Raw genomic sequence first — 16,414 nt, forward strand, 5'->3', positions numbered from 1 at the left:
TACTTTTCATTGTGTCAAAGTGTCATTTTGTCAGTGTTGTCCCATGAAAAGATATACTTAAATATCTGCAGAAATGTGAGGGGTGTACTCACTTTTGTGATACACTGTACATGCATTTCGGGCCTACAACACATTCCAGAAAAGTTGGGATGGGGCCATTTAGTAATGAGGTTAAAAAAGAACAGGTGATGTCAACAGATGATTGTAATTATTATTTGGCACAAATCATGTTCAGAGGGAAGAAAGAAAATATATTTTGTTCTAAATTATGTTGTCAAGACCTCGTTTTTAAGTGTAAAACTTAAACCTGTAAACCTGGTTTACAGGTTTAAAAGAACAATCTTCATATTTTTTCAAAATTCTTATCGCTTGCGACCGTAGCATTTACTTGTACTTCTACTTTCAATACTTAAATACATTTAATATTTAAAAATTACCTTTTATATTTAAGTACATTAAACTTAAAGGGCGGCACAAGGGTAGCACTGTCACCTAACAGCAAGAAGGTCCCAGGTTCAGTTCCCAGGTAGAGCGGTCCGGGTCCTTCCTTCAGGAGCTCTGGTTTCCTCCCACAGTCCAAAGACATGCAAGTGAGGTGAATTGGAAATACTGTACAAAATTGTCCATGACTGTGTTTGACATTAAAGACTGATGAATTTTGTGTAACCAGTGATCACCTGTCCTGTCATGAATGTAACCAAAGTGTGTAGAACATGATGTTAAAATCCTACTAAATACATAAACATTAAACATCAAATACTTTAAGACTTTTATTCAAGTAATATTCTAACAGGAGCCTTTAACTTCAATCAAAGTAATTTTCTGATAAGATATTTGTACTTTTACTCAGGTATGGCTTTCAGGTACTTTATTCACCACTGCATAGAGTAAGTAGACTCTCAAAGCTTTAGTCCTCCATCATCAGTTATGGTATGTTGTAGAGCTTCTCCCAGCCTAAAGGGGGCAAAGGGCTGCTGCTACTCCTTGAAGCCTACAAGGAGAAGGAGTGAAAAAAAGGGGGGGGGGGGGGGGACAGTTGTTTTGGTCTTCACTACTGTATGTAATGTGTGTTTTTGCTGTGGAGCTTTGTTGCTGAAACATCAAAAGGTAAATCCTTGATTATTGTATTTACTACTTTGTGTACATTGTGAATATCTGCTGGACATCATTTGTGTTTAAAATGTTATATGTTTGGTTGGGATTGAGTAGAGTTAGTAAACAGGAAGCCTAGCCTTACTAGCCTGCTTCTTCACCCTTTTGCTGAGCTAGTAAGCTCCCTACTCCCTACTGTTTGTAATTGAGGGAGTCAATAATGGTTATATTTTTTGTTTGTAGAGGGTTTTCCTTGTCCATCTTTGTGATTCTGAGCCATCAGCGTATGTCCTTTTGGCCTAAGGGATTAGGAACACTGCCACTGCCACTGCCACTGCAAACTGGATTTATGGAGTTGGAGTTGGACTGAATCAATCATTACTCAGGTTGTGGACTATGACTAAATATGTGAAATGGTGGTGGGTGAAAGGTGAATTAATGTTTAATACAATGTGAATTTACTCTATTTTGGCTTAGTGTACAGATTGGTTGATTGAGTTTATTGCTATAAAATCGTTTACTCTGGAGTTTTTTGGAATTTTCTTTGAGTTTGCATGTTCTCCCTGTGTCTGTGTGGGTTTCCTTCAGGAGCTCCGGTTTCCTCCCATGGCCCAAAGACATGCAAGTGAGGTGAATTGAAGATACAAAATTGTCTATGACTGTGTTTGACGTTAAACTTGTAAACTGATGAATCTTGTGTAACAAGTAACTACCGTTTCTGTCATGAATGTAACCAAAGTGTATAAAACATTTTGGGATTTTCTAAAGCAAATAAACTTTACTTTCTTGACTTTATAAGTTTGGTTGGATAATCCCTACCTTTAAAAAGCTGCAATTAGTATAGTAGTTCTGTTAACCTGGTTTTCTTGGAATAAGAAAAGAGGTAAAAGTGTTACAATATAAAATGCAGAAAATACAATCATAAATGAAAAGGAAAAGAACTATATAATGAAATGGATACATAAAGTAAATAATAATTAAAGCAGGCAATCAATGAATTGAAAAGCACAAGCTTAGTGATGTCTAAAGATCTTTTCATGGTTCCAAGGAACAGTACACAAGGACTCACACACACAACAATCTTGAAAAGTAAAATAGCAAGGCTTTATTGAATGATCAGTGGTTAGAGGCAGAACCAAGTCCCTCAGGTGGTCTACAAGGAAAAACAAAAAGATGGGTTAAAATATTTGGGTGTTTTTTTTGGGAAGCGACACATTTATCTTAAAAGAGAAAAAGTCAAGAGTCGACTTGAACAATGGAAACGGCTGCTTCCAAAAATGTCAAACAGAGGGCGTGTTCTTATCGTCAATAACCTGGTGGCATCTTCTCTTTGGCATCAACAAGCTTGCATAAACCCACCACCAGATCTGTTAAGTAAAATACAACCTATGCTGGTTAACTTTTTCGGGACAATTCACACTGGACTTCGCAATCAATTTTTTTTTTATCCAGGGAAGGAAGTGGACAAGGTCTTATTAATTTACAGAGCATGACTGCCACCTTCCAAGCACAGTTTGTGAAAAAACTCTTGACGGGACCTGCAGATGTTAGCTGGTGAGCCGTAAGTTGCAGAATCCTAAAAGCTTTCGGAGGTATGGGACTGGATTATGAACCTTTTTTTTTTAATGACACATATTGCAGAATTACTTTTTAACAAAGTCTTTTTTTTAAATTTGGGGTCTTTTTAATATACAAAGTGGAAAATCAGCAAATTCCTTGCAATGGGTGTTACAAACTTTGATCTGCAGAGCATGTCTGGACATCACTTCCTGTGGCTTTCCTGCTACAGGTCTGTTTTTAAACTCAAAGAACAGAGCATTTGTGCTTTTAAACACAGTGGGAACCAGCTTCACCAATCCTATGTAAACTTTCCAAACAAAAAGAATTTTGATAACAAGGTTGACACACCCTGGATCCCTGTTCTCAAACTTGGTGAGAGCAGGTGATTTACAGTGGTGAATTTTACACAATTTTACCTCAACTTTCACCCACCAACAGTTGTTTTATAGTCTTTATACCTCAAATAAAGAGTAAGCTTTTGATAATATTTTGAATTAAATATCTAAAGGATAAGCCATAAAGAATGTTTCTATGGCCCAAATGTTTCATGCTTTTTGGACGTTGCAATATTTATGAAGGAGAATGTATTTTATCTGTGTATGATCATTTATTAAACATTGCAACAATTACATTTTACCTTGTAGTCGCACCTGCGTACGCTGCTTATGTTTTACTTGCTGAGTCATCTTTGTTTTTCTTATCTTTTAGTAATAATTAACCAGAGTGAACAGGACTCGAGCAGGTACAGCTTCTTGTGCCATACTAAGCAGAAAGCCTGAGTGAGAGCAGACAGCCATGACCCACAGGCTATTTGAGGAGAAACACCATGCTTCTATTTACCAGAAGTATCGCATAAGTCCACCAGATAAACTGAAGGAGCTTATTTTAGAGTATCTGGACAACAAGGTAAGAAATATATTGATGTATGTTTTTATCTGTAGCCAATTGTTTGTGTGCTTCTTCATGATAATGTTAAATAATATTTAAGTTTAAGGTGCAGTTACCTATGTAAATAATAAATTTATACATAGAGAGATAAAAAGGCGCTAGGTGGTACAGCAGTAAAACATGCTAACACACCAGAGCTGACATTTTGAACTCGTCGTTTCGAATCTCAGCTCTGCTATCCGGCAGGCTGGGCGCCTACATGAACAATGATTGCCTGTTGTTCATACAGTGTGGGAGCCAGAAGGGGATTCCTCATAATCTATGCAATTTGCTTGACCTTTGCTGGCTGATTGATGGCGCCTGCACAGAGATGAGGGATAATGCGTTGATCAGGGTGTGGCTAGCCATACACAAAGCTGATCTGCACTTTGTGCAGGTGAAAAGATGCAGTCGGCTACTGCACACATGTCAGTGTGTCAGTCTCGGCTCTCCTCAACCAGGGTGGAGTCAACATCAGTAGAGAGGAAACATAAAGCAATTGGGTAATTGGATATGCTAAAGTTGGGAGAAAAAGGGAAGAAAAAAAATTAACAATATAAAAATTTACCGATATTGCACATTATCAGCAAGTATTAATGAGGTAGAATATTTCAAAGTATTGCACAATTTTTATTGTAATGGTTGCAGTTTAATGTGAGACCAGATTATTTACTGTGATTGCGATTGGCTGGTGCTCTGTTTGGGGTGGTGCTGATTGTAATAACCGTGACACTGCGGTTTTGTTTGTTTGCTGTAAATATGCAAAAATCTATTTCTGCAAAAAGTATAGCGTTATAAATACAGTCTTTGGGGGGGGGGGTCTCCTCCTTAGCCTTTTTATTCTGGTTAATGTCAGAAAAATACAGATCTGCCACTGCAGATACATTAATTTACATGAATAGATTGATGTTTTTATAATATGATCATTAAAATTAAATCATCTTCTTGTTCTGTACCTTAAAATATGTCCCTCAGTTGTGGTTGTGTGTTTTGTAGAAAGGACCCCCCTATGAGCTGGCTGTGGACTTGGGTTGTGGTACAGGACAGAACACTCGTCTACTTGCATGTCACTTTAAGAAGATAGTGGGCCTTGATGTCAGTGAAAACCAATTGGAAGAAGCCAGGGCAGTGCCAGGTTTTGAAAACGTCACTTACAGGTATAATATAATGGAATTTCTAGGTTAACTAATTAAACTGATTGTTGTGAGATTGTGCAGACCATAACAATATCAGCCTACTTTTAGGCATAGTAAAATTGACATCATAAACTTCAGCTATGATGAGAGAGTAGATCTTTACTCTCAGCTACACTCATCACAAGCAAGTAAATTAAAACATGCTATCATAAGATGCAGGAGGCAGTGTTTGTTTTGGCAAACTCTGATTTACTTTTAGTCTTAGTCATTAAATACAATTTAAATAAATTGTAATTTTAGTACTGTGTTTATTAATAGGTTCAATCTAGTCTTGGTTGACAGCTACTAAAACTAAATACTTCTAATTAGTAAAATCTGAAAATTGCATGTCTTTTTTGTTTAGCAATTTAGCAAGTATCGAATAGAATGCCTTTATTTGTCATACAGTATATACATATACAGATGTACAGTACAACGAAGCAAACTTTCTTCACATATCCCAGCTTGTTTGGTACCTGACAAATACAACTGACCTCACAAACTATTACAAGCAAGAGGGTGGCACGGTGGCTCAGTTGGTAGCACTGTTGCCTCACAGCAAGAATCCCCAGGTGGGATTCTTTCTATGTGGAGTTTGCATGTTCTCCCCGTGTCTGCGTGGGTTTCCTCCCACAGTCCAAAGACATGCAAGTGAAGTGAATTGGAGACACTGAATTGTCCATTACTGTGTTTGACATTAAACTTGTGAACCGATGAACCTTGTGTAATGAACCTTGATGTAATGTAAGAGCAGCTTTAGTTTAATTACACAGCTAGATTCTAGCACGTTAAAACAGAATGTATGCTTAAACAAGATGCTTATCCTAATCAGGAGTAGAATGTGTAAACAAATGGACACCAGCACTGATTTTTGTGATGCCAACACAATCCATTTATATTAAGTTAAGCCCTGCCCCCAACTGACATCTTGGAAACTAGTCCTATCTATAGACACCCAAAATTAACTCATCAGCAGAGTACCTCCATAAATTGACCACACAAATTAGGCCTACTGCAAGCAAGAGTCCTAACTTAGGAGTAGCTACCTTAAGACTACCTTAATTTTTATCTGTTTTTATTTATTTATTTTTTTTACATTTTTAGCTGACTGACAAATGACATTACATTGTGTCATATTTGTTTATTTATTACAATAGCACATTTGCGCAGTTATGTATTACCAGTATTTAGTTATAAAGTTTAACCCGCACATTATTTATTACAGATCAGGTTCAGCAGAGGAGCTGCCATTTCCTGATGGATCAGTGGATTTGCTGACTGCTGCATCTGCAGCTCATTGGTTTGACCCGGAACGTTTCCTTAATGAGGCTACACGTGTGCTGAAGCCTTGTGGCTGTATAGCCCTTCTGGGTTACACTGACCAGTTCAGCTTACGTTATGGCTCCTGTGGTGACGAACTGGACAAGATCTTTGCAGAGGTAAGAATATTGGGACATATACTTCCTGCCAAAAGTTGAAAGCCATCTATATTTTTAAAACACATAAGTTATGGTAGTTACACAGTCCTTGTGGGATTATTATCCATATTGACTAATATAATTTCTTGCATGGTAGTTAGAATATTAGTCTCTATGAATATGCAAACAAAAAAATTTACTACACATTCCACAGTTTTTTTTTTTTTTACTGGTACAGGAATGCATTTTCATTCTGGAAAATGAAAGACTTTATGACACCTTCAAATTTGCCTCCCTTATGTCCAGTAATTACTAATGTGATTTACTGTTCACGATTTTGCATTTAATGCATTTAGTTGACACACTCATATAAATTTAGCCTAAGTGATTGAGGAATAGAATTGCTATAATCTTATTGTCAGATCCCAACTAATGCCACAACCATTCATGGTATGAAAACAGAATCATCCAGGCTGCACAAAAGGAATTGAAGAATATCTTTAACTATATTAATCAAAGCAATGCTAGCCAATCTTGGGCATATCAAATGTATTTCTATCTAGGGGGCAGTTAGCTTTTTACTTCAGCATTTTATTTTGCCTAATAATATTTGCTGCATTTTGAAAAGAGATGCCTGCTGGGTTCACATGTTTCAGAAAAAGCACATACTATATATTATTTTGCCAGGCTGGTAGCTGTTGTGTAATATGCAATAAAAGATTGTTTTATATGTTATTAATCTCATTTATAACATTTAGGTTGACCACTAACTATGATTCATACAAACTTTCCTAGCAACTGTTTGCAGGTTTACAAAAATAATGCATATAGTCTGTGGAGCCAAACTGATAATGAGTAGAAAAAAGTGACTTCTTCAGAAAGGGATGAACAGATCCAGTTTGGTTATGTGAAATGTGGATAATACAGAAGCTGGAAGGCATTAAAAAAATGAGGAATGAGTAATTTGTGAGTAAAGTATAAATCTCAGACTTTAAAAGATATAAATACAGTGGGGGAAATAAGTATTTGATCCCCTGCTGATTTTGTAAGTTTACCCCCTTACAAAGACTTGAACAGTCTATAATTTTTATGGAAGGTTTATTTTAACAGAGAGAGACAGAATATCAACAAAAAATCCAGAAAAAAAAAACATTAAATAAAAGTTGTAAATTAATTTGTATTTAATTAAGGGAAATAAGTATTTGATCCCCTACCAACCAGCAAGAATTCTGACCCCCACAGACCAGTTATGTGCACAAAAGGCACACAAATTAGTCCTGTCCCTGTATAAAAGACTCCTGTCACAGAATCAGTTTCTTCCGTTCAAATCTCTCGACCACCATGGGCAAGACCAAAGAGCTATCAAAGGACGTCAGGGACAAGATTGTAGACTTGCACAAGGCTGGAATGGGCTACAAGACCATCAGCAAGAAGCTTGGTGAGAAAGAGACCACTGTTGGCGCGATCATTCGAAAATGGAAGAAATACAAGATCACAGTCAATCGCCCTCGCTCTGGAGCTCCATGCAAGATCTCACCTGGTGGGGTAAGAATGATTCTGAGAAAGGTGAGGTCAGTCCAGAATTACATGGGAGGAGCTTGTCAATGATCTCAAGGGAGCTGGGAGCAGAGAAATGCTGGATATGACCCCAGAACACCATCCCCACTGGGCATTTCTCTGCCTCCAAACACGGCGAGTGGAGTTGATGACAAAGAGCTCAATTTTGGTCTCATCTGACCATATCACATTCTCCCAAGCTTTCTCTGAAGTGTTCACTGGCAAACTTCAGACGGGCCTGTACATGAGCCTTCTTGAGTAAAGGGACTTCGCGGGCACTGCAGGATCTCAATCCATTACGGCTAAGTGTGTTACTAATGGTTTTCTTGGTGACTGTGCTCCCAGCTCCCTTGAGATCATTGACAAGCTCCTCCCTTGTAATTCTGGGCTGACCACCCCCACGAGGTGAGATCTTGCATGGAGCTCCAGAGGGAGGGCGATTGACTGTGATCTTGTATTTCTTCCATTTTCGAATTATCGCACCAACAGTGGTCTCTTTCTCACCAAGCTTCTTGCTGATGGTCTTGTAGCCCATTCCAGCCTTGTGCAGGTCTACAATCTTGTCCCTGACGTCCTTTGATAGCTCTTTGGTCTTGCCCATGGTGGTCGAGAGATTTGAACGGAAGAAACTGATTCTGTTACAGGTGTCTTTTATACATGGACAGGACTCATTTGTGTGCCTTTTGTGCACATAACTGGTCTGTGGGGGTCAGAATTCTTGCTGGTTGGTAGGGGATCAAATACTTATTTCCCTTAATTAAATACAAATTAATTTATAACTTTTATTTAATGTTTTTTTTTCTGGATTTTTTGTTGATATTCTGTCTCTCTCTGTTAAAATAAACCTTTCATAAAAATTATAGACTGTTCAAGTCTTTGTAAGGGGTAAACTTACAAAATCAGCAGGGGATCAAATACTTATTTCCCCCACTGTATATAAGATAGAATCTGGACAGCCAGCCCTAGAATCATTGGCACCCTTCATTATCATATCATTGCAATCACTCAAATGAGCCAGTAAGCTGTATGGTATGAGTATCAAGATTCAGCACTGCGTTGCTGTGAACTCACACTTTTATTGTGCTAGGTCCAGGTGTTGCAAATACTTATTTATGAGCATGGTGACTTTTGGGAAATATAGTAATTTTAAACTATGGCACGCTGCTTGGCATGGCATTTTCTTTTTCCCTTAGAGGTGGCGGAAGCAACTCGTCCTATTACAGCGCTGATTCGGGCTGATATGTTCCAATACTGCTCAGTGCTATAATATGAATTATTAATATTATATTAATGTCAATACACACAGTGTTTTGCTGAAGACAGTGTAACAAATATTTCACATACACTATGTCTCTATAACCTCACATTTACATAACCAAACTTGATGATGGCCCTATGATGACCATTTGGTGGTTGGCAAGAAGGTGGTGTACTGTCCACAGGATTGAGCAATTTCATCCCTTCTAGTATTAACACAAAGCACTGCATAGTTCTGAAATGGCCAGCAGCAAATCCAGATTTAAATCACATCAAAAACATGTGGAGAGATCTTAAAGCAGCAGTTGGAAGAAGACATCCTTCAAAGCAAAGATCTGAAACAGTTGGAAAAATTCCAGTCGAGAGTTGTAAGAAACTTATTTAAGGTTACAGCAAAATATTGATTTTGTTTTTTTCCAATAAATTGTTAATTGTTTTTAAAGGATGTGCTACCAAATAATACATTAAGATGGCCAATAATTTTGTCCAGACCATTTCTGGAGCAAAACATCAGTTCAGCCCCCTCACCCACCTGACTCTCCAACTTATGCAAACAACTACAGTTGCAATAACAAGCTTTGGTTGTTTTCTTCAGGTGCTCAGGTAAACAGGTTACAATCTTTAACACTGGGGCATAAATTAAACAGTAGGGGAAGAAGGAAGGCTAAGCTTGGATTAATAGGAAACTAACAGTTATCAAACAAAAAAAAAAGAAAATGCAATTACTAACTACCTAACTAAAGCAAACCAGGAGAAAATAATGCAGACCCTCTCTCACCAATATTAGAACATATTGGATTTGTAGTCACTGCTGTCTTTGTCATAAGGTCTTCAAATACACATAAATCTTAATATACTGTATATTTGTATACACACCCATGTCACTTTTACAAACTTTTAACTGTTTGTAAATTCTACTGTAGTGAATTGTGGCAAATGGAGTGAGTTATTAAAATTAATTAGTAACATCTTATTAGTTTAATTCAATGTCATTCTCTTTTTCTGTAGGTGAAGAACGTTGCCAGGCTTTATGCTAGCAGTAATGTGGCTGTGGCCAACAGCAAATTGCAGGATTTATTCGAAGCTATTCCTTTTTCAGACAAAAAGAGGTAAATTAAATGAGAAGCTGAGTGATGTGCACATGAAAATGTACAAGGTGACTAGATGTAATGTGAATCTGCAACCACTCTCTACCCTTGCAGTGTTTCCGACATTAGCACTTAATTGACTGAAGCTGTAGCCTGTCACAAAATGCTCCTGGTACAGCCTATTAATGGTGCTCTGATTGAGCAGAAAAGGTTAAAATCTGTTGTAAATGTGTAAAATGGTCAATTGTATAGCCAGGGAAATATACTAAGGAATTGCATCAATGGGTTTTTCAAAAGATGGCTTGTTTAAGAGCCATTGTGAGGTCAGGCACTAGTTACTCTGCTAATGGTACATCACCCAAATCCTCTAGAAATAACTGTTAAGCCGCTCAGGTGGTGCAGCGGTAAAATATGCTACCACACCAGAGCTGGGATTTTGAATACATCCTATCAAATCTCAGCTCTGCCATCCGACTGAGCAGCTACATGAACAACGTTTGGCTGTTGTTCATCCAGGGAGGGAGTTGCATAGGGACCTCATAACTGATGCAATTATGACCTCTGCTGGCTGATTGATGGTGTCTGCACAGAATAGAGGATTAATGCGACCTGGGTGTGACTCTCCATGCACAAGGCTGATCCGCATATGAACTTGCCTCGTGCAGGTGAAAAGATGCAGTTGGCACCAGTAGAAAAGGAAGCATAACGGTGTTGGGTAAAAATGGGATGCACTAAAAATAGGGAGAAAAAGGGAGCAATAAAATGCAATAAAAAAAACTGTTAAAATTAGATGGAAAATGTATAAGAGAACACAACCTCACATAGTGGCTTGGCAATTTTTAATATATAATTCATGTCTGTAAAACAGCCAAACCATGATCTAATCAAACCAACCTTGCAGTTAAAAGGTAAATCAATTCAGCAGAAAAATCAGGGACCTGGCACCTTCTTCCAGCAGTACAGCTGTGGATGATTTACATTTAGGTCTGGGAGGTGAAAAAAGTTAAGAACATAAATAATTCACCTTTTTTGAACAGACTCCATACTTTTTCACAATCCTCCCTCTTTTGTACATGCACGAGGTAGCGGAAAGTATTTTGCACCTTGCTCTGTACATGCTACTTAAAATGCACTTTGCATTTTTTTTAAACTGGAGTACAAAACTAAAAGACTTTTATGCAGAAGGCCTAAATGCTTAGCATATCTAGCTCTAGTTATTTAAGTTTTTAATGAAAGTTCACCTGTATTTACTGAAGTTAATAGCAGTTTATATCTAGCTTATACGCCTTCCTTTTTTTTTTTTTTTACAATTTGCATGTTGCTGGACGAAATAATAGCTAAAATTACATAAAGCTCTGTACTTTATCTGAAGAGTGTGGTTAAATGGTTTGCTTAACATTTAAACTCTGTTTCTACTTGATGAGGCTTGAAAATATTCCATTGAAGATGGAGATGACAGTTGCTGGCGTGGTTGGCTTTGTGGAGTCTTTTTCCTATTACCAGACCTACTTTAGGAAAGATCCTCAAGCTGCAACATCTTTATTAGATTCAGCTATGAAAAGGTAATTATACAGACTGTAAATACAAATTAACAATGCATATTGTACATTTTTTAAATTAATTGGGTTTGTCTATAAAGTACTTTTCTCCCACGATATTCTCCTTTGCACCCCTAACCCCTGCAAATGCAAAAACCACAAATACAGAAATGGTTAGCCTCCCTTACCCTTAATTACTAAAACTTCTAATTATATTTACCACATATTTAACACACAAAACAAATGCTGTACAGTAAGACAATACAGTAATCCAAAGTACAGTGTTACCTTAAAACTCAACGTCAGTTGGTTCTGGGAGTGGCATTGAGTTTAAAAGGTGTTGAGTTTTAAGGTATTTTTTTCTCATAAGGATGTATGGTAAACCTGTTAATGTGTTCCATGGTCCCGTGGAACTGCATTTATTTTATGCTAATGTAAAATAATGGGGTTGTTTTTGACACTTATACACTGAAAATAACACAAATATAATATAAAAAACACTGAAATACAATTGAAAAACAATTAAAAATCAATCGAAAATACAATAAAATCTACACTTTACCTTTACTTCTTTATTGTTTTCTCACACTTTTTAATTAGTGGGGAGAACAAATAAGCAGTTATAATTAAGAGAGGTTTAGTGTGTCTGTTGTTATTTTAATACATTGTTACATTACTATTTTTTAAATCATAAGGGTTTTAGACTCTCTCGAAAAAGCTGATTCATACAATTTCTTTCCCAACTGTAACACAAGTTTAAAAGTGAAACAGGAGAAAAAACCAGATAAACAGAGTCAATTTGATGGTTATTCCACACAAATGTGGAAACAGTCGCACACACGTTGAGTTTAAGGGAAACGTTGAGTTTAAGGGTACAAATTTCTCAACGAAGGGCGTCGAGTTTCAAAGATTTTGAGTTTAGGGGACGTTGAGTTACAAGGTACCACTGTACAGTATTGTATGTTTTATAGTGTATATAACAGTTCAGTAAGAATGTAGGCTAACATGCACGTTAAGCAACAAGATGAATTTACACATTTAGAGGAACATTAGAACAAGTCAGAAGCCTAAAGAGCCAAACAGAAAACAGGATGTTTTGGAAAAACGCTATCCATATGGTTGCCAGAGTCAAAATTTTGGCACTTTATGTATAGTCCATGTGCATTTTTAAGATAATAATAAAGTTTTCTTTACATAAATAACCTGCAATTTGTCACAGTATGCTGCTGATTTCCAAAAAAATCCTATTTAATTATTTGTGGCAACAAATAACCTAATCCACTAATGTGGAACCTGTGAATATCGAGGGAAAACTGTAATCACAAAATGTAGTCTGATATTAATTAAAGTCATAACAACAAATACATTCTGCCTAATGTGCAAAAACAGTTGTATTTTAATGTCTGTATTGAACACATTGATTTATCATTCACATTCCAGGCTAGAATATGTATGTGAACCTCTTGTCTCAATGATCTGTTTATGTGAACAATGTTCTCCTGTGTCCCTGGATGTTTATCAGTCCACTAGGTTAAACTTATTTGCAAATACAGGATGTTTTGCACAGAACACACTAAGAGTGCCACACTATAAGGGAGGTAGAAAGATATGCCAAAGTACCTGCAGGGCCTGTATGAACACTTTATTACCAAAAGTATGTAGACACCCCTCTTAATTATTGAGTTTTTTCAGCCATACCCATCTTACAGGTTTATAACATTAATTATATAAAATAAATTATATACTTCCATTTTGTGGCAAAGGTTTGCTAAAGGTCCCCTGAGCATGCCTGTGCCCATGTGTGTAAAAGAGGTGGATTGAAGAATTAGAGTCTTAAACATAACCTCAATGAACACTTCTGGGGAGAATTGGAACACTGATTATAAATCAGATGATTACTCAGACATCTTACTCTGACATCACAAATGCTTTTTAACTGAATCATCATAAATACCCACAAACACACACAAGTCCAGAGCATATAAGTCTCATAGAAAGTTTTGGTCATATAGTGGAGTTTTTGTACAACATTCTGTGAATAGAAGTGACATACAGTATTTCTGCTAAAAAAAAAATGCAGATCATTTTATATTTTAAAGAAAACATGCCCCTGTATAAACATTGTGAGGTGAAGCACTGAAGAGGGACATAAAGGCCTTTAAACCAAATCACTTGCTTTGGATTGAACTGTAGAAGCATGAGCAATATTTTTTTAGAAATCATTGTCTGTTACCAGTTATTCAATACTAGACAGTGCATACTTATTCTCAACCTGGTCTGTGAATGAATAATCAATTTGTCCAGAAAATACATGGAGTACTATTGTTCATTTGGTAAAATGTGTTTTATTATGTGTCACTATGACATGGTAAAATTTCGTAATCAGTGCAAAAATTTTGCCAATTCCAGAGCAATTCTTGGTACTCACTACTGTATATTTAGTTTTCTATGCAACTATCAAACCATAAAAGTGTAACTGAAGACATTTCTTTACATTGAAACTATGTTTTTGTTGCCACTTACAATCTGTTTTATTGTAGGGCTTTGGAAAAAATGGGTGTCTCATCACCAGACACGGAGTTGGAGTTCACTATAGACTTCTACTGTGTGCTGGCATGTAAAGAACAGTGATTCTAAGCAGCACATATCGAGTTTAGGGACTGTGTAACATAAATGACATTTTACTGCTTATTTGCAAATGTGCCTGTTAAGCACCATTATATGTTCCTTATGACATTTTTTAATCAAATGTCTCCTCTGACAGAAAATTTTTAATTTACACTAGTATCACATAGTATCACTACTTAGAAAATGTCAGAAAATTTGCATTTTTGTCAGAATTATAAATATTTTATAAATATATATAAATTATATAAATATTCATTCGGATTCATGATGTGGGCTGATTCAGCTTGTACTGTAAAGATAGAAGGTTGGTGTAAGCATGTCTTATTGTGTTCTAGCATTCCAGAAGATGCATTTAAGTGTGTGGCATGTGGTTTTGTATAGCCTTGCGTGCACTGCTTTTGTTCCAAATCATGATTACAATCACCTGTTGACATCACCAGTCTAATATCACATAATTATTTAGTTTTTAACCTTTTTTCCAGCTCTACATTGCATTGTCCAAATTTTGTTTGAGAATGTGCAGTCCTGAAATCATACAAAACATAAAATATCTTGGGTTCATACTGTCTACAATGAAATAAAAGTCAAAGTAAATGTAAGAAACTCAACTGTGGTTTTTCCTAATTTGTAAATCAGAAAAAACAGCATCTATAGGCTAAAGTGTTAAGTATTGAGTGTGACCTCCCCTTACACTTAAACAATAGCAAGAACCCGGCTCTCACACTTCTATTTGGTTTGGTTAGATTAACACTTTACCACAGGTTGGCGATTTACTTACTTAATATTTATTTCATATTTCATCACCACACTGATGGACACATGATGTAAGTTCCTATTTATGTCTTTATCTGAAAGCTTGCTAAAAGCAGGAAAAGATGGAGCAACATACTGGCTGACTATACTGATTCATTGGTTTCACACATAAGTGAGTATTAATCAACAGAATCTTATTTTTACAGTTGCATAATAAATAGTAAAGTACAAATATACACAAAGTATCCAGCCTGCAGTAAGGGTGTAGACCTAACAAACCAAAATTGGAGCTATCTAGTGTGGAGGAATATGTTTGTGTTGCCTGGAAACTGTTCAGGACTATTTGTGTTGGTGAAGTAAAATAAAAATAATTGTAAAAAAAAATGAAATGATGATGAAATCTGTGAGGCTGCCCTGCGTCCTCTTACTTACGGCCTAATTACAATGTGCTGATATTCAGTATACTGGCTCAACCACAAGTGTGGTATTGCTTCATAATAATACAGAAGCCTGGGTACATTGTCTTTCCAGTTTTATCCACAATTTCTGTAATATTCTGCTTTGAATATTCTGCACTGTATTAATCACATATATAAATAAAATATCTAATGTTACCTGCTCCTGGTGTTTGTGTCAACATCCATTGAACCACAAGCAATGAATTCTTTAAAACACCTTTGTTTTGTCTAACATAGACACTGATTGTAATCTTTCTATACTTGCAGAGGAGTTTAACTGCTTCAGCATGAGGCATACTTGCACACAGCAGTGTGGCAAAGCAAGATTTACCTTATCTGGAATGTTTGACCTAATGATTGTAACAAAATGACTAACTGGTGTAAATGTTCTAAAACTTTACCTGAACCAATTATGCATCTTAGACACTGCTTTGCTTAATCAGTGTTTAGTCCTGAATACAATAAAGTCCAGTACTTAAGTTTCTGGTTGCAGTCGTTTATATGATTATGACGTCCAGTACTGCAGCAGAAATGGCTATGGTGGCATGGTAACATCATGGTAATTTGATGCCTGCAACACATTCCAAAAAAGTTGGAACATGGGCATTGTAGAACTTAGGTGAAGTTATCAAAAACCATGATAAAACATTAATGGAATCATTATACAATGGACACATGGGCACAGGAAACATTTGTAAAGCTCTTGCATCTACAAATAAAGCTTAAGACTCAATGTGGGTGTAAAGTGGAAATGTGCTGTGATTTGATAAGTCTATTGTTAATTGTTTTGGAAATAATGAATGTCATTTTCTCCAGTCCTGAAAGGAAAAGGCCCATACTGGTTATTATCAACTCAAAAGTTGAAATGCCAATGTCTGTTATGTTACGAAGTGGTGTTAGTATCAGTGGCATGGATACCTTACACATCACACATCTGGAAATAAAACACAAAAATATAACATG

The 16,414-nt window shown here is 36.5% G+C and overlaps 1 protein-coding gene across 3 annotated transcripts; it reads left to right on the forward strand.

Annotated features, from left to right (window-relative positions):
• The first annotated feature begins 1,029 nt into the window (after positions 1–1,029).
• On the forward strand, positions 1,030–15,607 carry LOC134324371 (putative methyltransferase DDB_G0268948). 3 transcript variants are annotated; one of them, XM_063006191.1, is made up of 8 exons: positions 1,030–1,107; positions 1,336–1,478; positions 3,361–3,558; positions 4,576–4,736; positions 5,980–6,193; positions 9,995–10,095; positions 11,499–11,636; positions 14,153–15,607. In XM_063006191.1, the coding sequence occupies exons 3-8, from the start codon at positions 3,448–3,450 to the stop codon at positions 14,241–14,243; spliced, it is 816 nt and encodes a 271-aa protein (XP_062862261.1). In that variant the 5' UTR covers positions 1,030–1,107; positions 1,336–1,478; positions 3,361–3,447; the 3' UTR covers positions 14,244–15,607. The 3 variants fall into 3 exon arrangements, with proteins under 3 accessions (XP_062862261.1, XP_062862262.1, XP_062862263.1); XM_063006192.1 differs by lacking the exon at positions 1,336–1,478 and having other exon boundaries at positions 1,038–1,107; XM_063006193.1 differs by lacking the exons at positions 1,030–1,107; positions 1,336–1,478 and adding an exon at positions 2,541–2,684.
• Positions 15,608–16,414: the final 807 nt, after the last annotated feature.

Source organism: Trichomycterus rosablanca, chromosome 12 (assembly GCF_030014385.1).
Source record: "Trichomycterus rosablanca isolate fTriRos1 chromosome 12, fTriRos1.hap1, whole genome shotgun sequence".
In the NCBI taxonomy this organism is placed as follows: Eukaryota; Metazoa; Chordata; class Actinopteri; order Siluriformes; family Trichomycteridae; genus Trichomycterus; species Trichomycterus rosablanca.

Coding starts and splice junctions, on each gene's coding strand:
- LOC134324371 (XM_063006191.1), top strand. CDS start 3,448: ATGACCCACAGGCTATTTGAGGAGAAACACCATGCTTCTATTTACCAG. Junction 3,559..4,575: donor TAGAGTATCTGGACAACAAG/GTAAGAAATATA, acceptor TGTGTTTTGTAG/AAAGGACCCCCCTATGAGCT. Junction 6,194..9,994: donor TGGACAAGATCTTTGCAGAG/GTAAGAATATTG, acceptor CTTTTTCTGTAG/GTGAAGAACGTTGCCAGGCT.